Source organism: Arachis stenosperma, chromosome 9 (assembly GCF_014773155.1).
Source record: "Arachis stenosperma cultivar V10309 chromosome 9, arast.V10309.gnm1.PFL2, whole genome shotgun sequence".
Classification (NCBI taxonomy): Eukaryota; Viridiplantae; Streptophyta; class Magnoliopsida; order Fabales; family Fabaceae; genus Arachis; species Arachis stenosperma.
In genome coordinates this window covers 117,262,754-117,268,901 of record NC_080385.1, presented here as the reverse complement: position 1 = coordinate 117,268,901, position 6,148 = coordinate 117,262,754, and the positions used below count along the sequence as shown (strand labels likewise).

At 41.0% G+C, this 6,148-nt stretch overlaps 1 protein-coding gene across 1 annotated transcript; it reads left to right on the top strand.

Annotated features, from left to right (window-relative positions):
- Positions 1-978: 978 nt before the first annotated feature.
- Positions 979-1,467, top strand: LOC130949843 (uncharacterized). The gene has a single exon (XM_057878458.1). The coding sequence runs from the start codon at positions 979-981 to the stop codon at positions 1,465-1,467; it is 489 nt and encodes a 162-aa protein (XP_057734441.1).
- The last annotated feature ends 4,681 nt before the right edge of the window (positions 1,468-6,148 follow it).

The following is a 6,148-nucleotide window of genomic DNA, read 5'->3' as shown; positions in this document are numbered from 1 at the left end:
GAAGTCCCCAGGCTAAAACTCTTCCCATTTGCTCTGAGTGATCAAGCAAATGAATGGTGGCATATGGAACTTAGAGGAAGTGTGAACACCTGGGATAAGGTTGTTAACAAATTCCTGAATAGGTTCTCTCCCTCACAGAGATTAACTAAGCTAGTGACAGATGTTTAGACCTTCAGGCAGAAGGAGAGCAAGTCCCTCCATGATGCTTGGGAGAGATACAAGCTGATGTTCAGGAATTGCCCTCCCCATATGTTCTTAGGATGGGGCAAGACAATCATCTTCTTTAAAGCCATCTCTGAGATAGCCAAGAAGATAGTAGATCACTTTACAGGTGGTTCTCTATACTTTATAGGGGCACACAAAGAGGCAGATGAGCTCATTGAGATAGCTGCCAATAACCAGCACTTATATTCCTGTGAGGAGCCCCTTGTTAGGACAAAAGTTCTAGACATGGAGACTGTAGCCACACCTCCTGCTGAGATTTATAATGCTCCTAGTGATATGAGTGGTAACTACCCTCAAGGAGACACTCATACCCCTGACCGGTGGACACTTGAGCAGGTTAATATTCCTCTTACTGATTTGTTTGAGGAGGTGCATCCCTATAGGGCCTTCACAAAAAGACTGATGCTCTCTAGGAAGGAGACTTTAAAAGAAAGTGGAACAGTAGTCTTTACCAAGGAGGCCGAACCTCAAGAGCCTGCTACTGATGGACTTAAGGCAATCAAGGACCATGAAGATCTTGAGAATGCCATTGAGCACGCCCTTACAGAGGAGAAGGAACCTCAAGTTGATTCTTCTATAGGCGTGAAAGAGGTGCCTGTGATTACCACAGAGCACGCCCTTGCAGAGGTGAAAGAGCCTCAAGAGCTACCTTTCCTAGGCATGCAAAAAGAACCAGAAGATGAGCAACTGGCTCATTTCCTAGCAGCACTCAAGAAGCTATAAGTCAATATCTCTTTTACAGAGGTAATGAAAATGAAGACCCCCTATACAGCCTGTCTAAATTGTATTCTTTTTGAAAAGAAGGACTTAAGGGGAGATGAGACTATAGTACTGACCAAAGAGTGCAATGATTTAGTCCATAATGAACTACTAAGGAAGATGCCAGATCCAAAGAGCTTTCAGATTCTATGCACTACTGGAAAGATCGCTCTTGACAAAGCCCTGTATGATCTTGGCTTAAGTTTGAATATGATACATTCATCTGTGATGAAGAAGTTGGGAATCCAAGAGGCACAAGCAACAAGGATTACCCTACAAATAAATGACCAGTCTTTGAGGCAACCACACGAGCCAGTGGAGAACGTACTGGTAAAGGTTGGAGAGCTCTTCTTCCCTTTAGATTTTGATATGGGAGAGGATGCGACTGACTCCATCATTCTCGGAACCTTACTCTTGGCCACTAAAAGAGCCCTGATAGATGTTGAGCAAGGAGAGAAGGCACTGAGGTTGCATGAGAACTAGATGGTGTTCGAGGTTTTTAACCCTCCATTACCCCCTAACAAGGAGGCACTTGCATAAAGGATTCAACATTTAAGCCTCCTCCATTGGATGGAGCCAATTCAACTCCCATACCACCAAACGTAAGTTTGGTGTCGGGTGTGTACTATCAACCAAGGAAGAGGGTCCTAAGAGAACTATGCCTAGGCGATGGAGGACCAAAAAGATCCCTACTGAAGACTTTTCACCATGAAAGATGGTAGTATTCACTTATCTCAACATAATATTCACCATGGAAGAGGGAAATGGCACAAAGGGACACCAACATATTGCTGCAAGTCCAACCCTGCCTCATGCAGTGAACAAGATCCTGTCTCTTGAGTGTATTAAGCTAATCCATGAGAGCACAGGAAGGATACTCCCAGTAAGGAGTAAGAATTTAATTCTCTATGACTACTTTCCTCCTTAAAAGGAACTGTTCGTCAAGCTAATGACGGTAAAGAAGCACTTGTTGGGAGGCAACCCAGCCATGAGTAGAGTACTTTTGTTTTTCTTTTGTTTATTTTCACTTGAGTTCATTTCAGTTTAATTCCTTTAGTTTTCCCTTGTTTTTAATGTTTGTGATCATGTGCAGTAGTTAGAACAAAGACCTAGACGCTTAGAGATGGAAACAGAACACCCTGGAGTAGACCCCTTGCTGGCGTTGAACGCCAGACTAGATGGCAAAGGGGCATTCAACTCCTCCAATGGGTGAGGAAGCTGGCATTGAACGCCAAGGGAGGAGTCCCTAGAGGGCGTTCGACGCCCACAATGGAGCAAGAAGCTAGCGTTCAACACCAGCCAGGGAGCAAAGACCTGGCATTGAACGCCAGGAAGGGAGACCCTCAAAGGCGTTCAACGCCCTATATGGAGCAGGAAGTTGGCGTTGAACGCTAGCTAGGGAGCAGAGGCTGGGCGTTCAACGCCCACAAGGGGGCAGAAAATTCGAATTCTCTAGCCTCTAAGGATCAGTGGGTCCCACAGATTCTACACCTACCCCACCTATCATTCACCCCTTTCCTTCCCTCCCTCTATTTCTACCTCTTTCTTCTTTTTCTACTCTCTTCTTCTCCATTGTTCATATTTGCTCGACTACGTATAAAACTCTCAAGTTTGGTGTTGTAAAAGCTTTGCTTTTTGACTTCTACCACTCCTAAATATGGCACCAAAGATTGGTAAAACCTCAAGAAAGAGGAAGGGAAAGGCACTTGCCTCCAATTTCCTGACCTCATATGTTACTTATGCAATTCAGTTGGAATCATCATAAAAGGAGACATCCCCATTGAGAGGACAAGCCCATCACTAAAAGAAGGATGGAGTATGTTAGAGATCCTACACATGCACCTCAACAAGAGCATGTGGATCTATCTCAACATGAGATCCCGAAGATGTCTCAAGGGATGTACTTTCCTCTCCAAAACTATTGGGATCAAGTTAACACGTCAATAGGGGAGCTAAGTTCAAATGTGGAACAACTGAGGGTGGAGCATCAAGACCACGCCACTATCCTCCATGAAATAAGAGAAGATCAAAGAGTTATAAGGGTAGAACAATAGAGGCAAGGAAGAGACATAGAGGAGCTTAAACGCTCCATTGGATTCACTAGAGGGAGTAGTAGCCACCGTCACTAAGGTGGTCCCGTTCCCTTAATCACGTTGCCTAAGTTATTTTTTTCTATTTTCCATTAGGTGTTATATCTTATTGTATGTTTCTAGTGCATGATCATCTTTATTTATGTCTTAAAGCTATGAATTATTCCATGCATCACTCACCATACTTAAAAGAAAAATTTTATTTGAAAAAGAAAAGGGAGATACTTAAATTTCTGAATGTATGAATATACAGTGCATATTCGATGTTGGAGTTAAGAATGTTAGATATTGAAAGAATGATGAAAAAGGGGAAATATTATTGGTAATCTGAAAAATCCAAAAAGATTGATTCTTGAAGCAAGAAAAAGTAGCAAAAAAGCACAAAAAAAAAGCAATAGAAGAAAAAAAATATAAATGCGAAAAAAAGCAAGCAAAAAAAGAAAGAAAAAGCCAATAGCTCTTTAAACCAAAAGGAACGAGCAAGGATCCAAAACTTTGAGAATCAATGGTTAGGAGGGCCTAAAAGAAATGAAATCTTGGCCTAAAAAGTTCAAATGAACTCCTCCCCCTAACTATATGCTTGTGGTGTGAAGGTGTCAAGTGAAAAGCTTGAGTCTGAGCAGTTAAAGTCGTGATCTAAAGCAAAACAGTGTGCTTAACAACTCTGGACACCACTTTCTGGGGATTTTAGCAAAGCTAAATCACAATCCGAAAGGGTTCACCCAGTTAAGTGTCTGTGGCGTTTATGTATTCGATGGTAATATTGGAAAACAAAGCGCTTAGGGTCACGGCCAAGACTCAAAAGAAGTTGTGTTTAAGAACCAAAAAGAACTGAAATAGGAGAGTCAATAATATCATCTGGATTCTGATTTCTTAAAAGATGCCAATTATTCTGAGCTTCAAAGAAAAGTGAGATGCCAAAACTATTCATAAGTGAATAGCCACTAGCCCCGCTCATCTAATTGAAACTGAGCTTCATTGAATAACTCTGAGATTTATTGTATCCTTCTCTTCTTTTTAATCCTACTTTGTTTTTGGTTGCTTAGGGACAAGCAACAGTTTAAGTTTGGTGTTCTGATGAGCAGATATTTTACACACTTTTTGGCATCATTTTCATATAGTTTTTGTTATGTCTTGTTTAAGTTCTATTATGTTTTCATAGGTTTTAGTGCAAAATTCATATTTTTGAATTCTACTTTGAGTTTGTGTGTTTTATGACAATTTCAGGAATTTTCTGGCTATTGAGGAGCTTTGTAAAAAGTCTGATTCAGAGACAGAGAAAGGACTGCAGATGCAGTCAGATTTTGACCTCCATGCACTCGAAGGAGCATTTTTGGAGCTACAGATATCCAAATGGCACGTTCTCAACGGCTATGGAAAGCTAACATCCAGGAATTTCCAGAAATATATAATAGTTTATACTTTGCTTTGAAAATGAAGGTCCAAAACTGGCGTTCAACACTAGCACTTCACCCTCTTCCTAGCGTTAGATGCCCAAAAGGGAGCAGCTGGCGTCCAACACCCAAAAAGGAGTCCAAAGCTGGCGTTCAATGCCCACAAATGGTACTAGCTTGTGGAGACACCCTTAGCTCAGCCCAAGCACTCACCAAGTGGGCCCGGAAAGTGGATTTTCACACTATCAACCTAGTTCACCCTATTTCTGTAATCCTTAGTTATTAAATTAGTATATATAGGAGAAGATCACCCATGTTTAGGATCTTCGACCACAACTTCTTCCCACACTTTTACTTTCGAACATTATTGTAACCTGTGAGTCACTAACCTCCTAGGTTAAGGTTAGGAGCTCTGCTGATTCTTATGGATTAATAATATCACTATTCTATTTCAATCTATGCTTGATTCCATTCTAAGATGTATCTTTGTTCTTTATCCTAATGAATTGGGAGTATAACTTGACCTTCATCCCTATTTCACATGGGTTCTTGCGAGTTCTTGACGGGATAGTACTAAACCTCAAGCTTTATTATACATCTCTTAGATGGCTAATCCACGACTTTGTTAGGTACTTGGAGACATCAGTGCAGCCGAGGTACGGGGCGATTAGTGCCTTTGTGGTATAGACTAGAATCCAATGAGCAGCGTTCTCTGATCCGGAAGATCCGACCTTGTTTATGGCGCTTTGAGTAGGATCATCAATGGAATGGACTGCTAGAGCTTCACCCTCATTCAGATTGGATGACCGCTGACCCAGGATTTGATCTGAAGTAGAAGAGATTAATGACCGCTGACCCGGCATTAATCATTTACAGCCTGCCATGGAATGAATCATTAGAAGTTGGAGTAGATGGTGAGAAAAGTTGATCCAAAAGGAAGAAGTATCTCCAAAGCCTCAACCATTCTCTCATCATTGATTTCACATCTATCTAGTAACGTTTTATTTATTTATCTATTTTATGAATTTTTCACAACAACTATCATCTTTTTGAATCGCCTTACTATGATCTACAAGGTAGCCATTACTTGCTCAAACCAACAATCCTCGTGGGATCAACCTTCACTCACCTGAGGTGTTACGTGGAAGACCCGGTGCACTTGCTAGTTTCTTTGTGCGAATATTGCGGAGTCAATTTCGTGTACCAACGGCGACGGCTTCAACCCTCCGTGACGACGACGGTGGCCAGGCTCCCTTCCAGCGGCACCGACATGCACGAACAGCGGCATCAGTTTCTCCTTCTTCGTGTCGCATCGTTGCATCGTTGTTTATCTCCAATTTTGCTTCTGTTTCTGGTTTTGTTAATCAGATTGTTAATCACATGTTTCTTATTCTGATTTTGTTAACCCACCAATTTTGATTCTGTTAATCACATTGTTTCCAATTTTGATTCTTTATTCTTCTACTTCTGTTACTTCCACATCTGATTTTTCTTATTTTGATGCTTTTGATTTTGCTTCTGTTTTTAATTCTACATCGAATTCTTTATTCTTTTAATTTTGATGCTTGTGTTACTTTAGTTTCTACTTCAATTTCTATTTCCAGTTTTACTTTAACTTTTGTTTCCAATTATGCTTATGCTTCTGCTTCATTTTTGTTACTGAAGAAGAAGAAGAAAAAA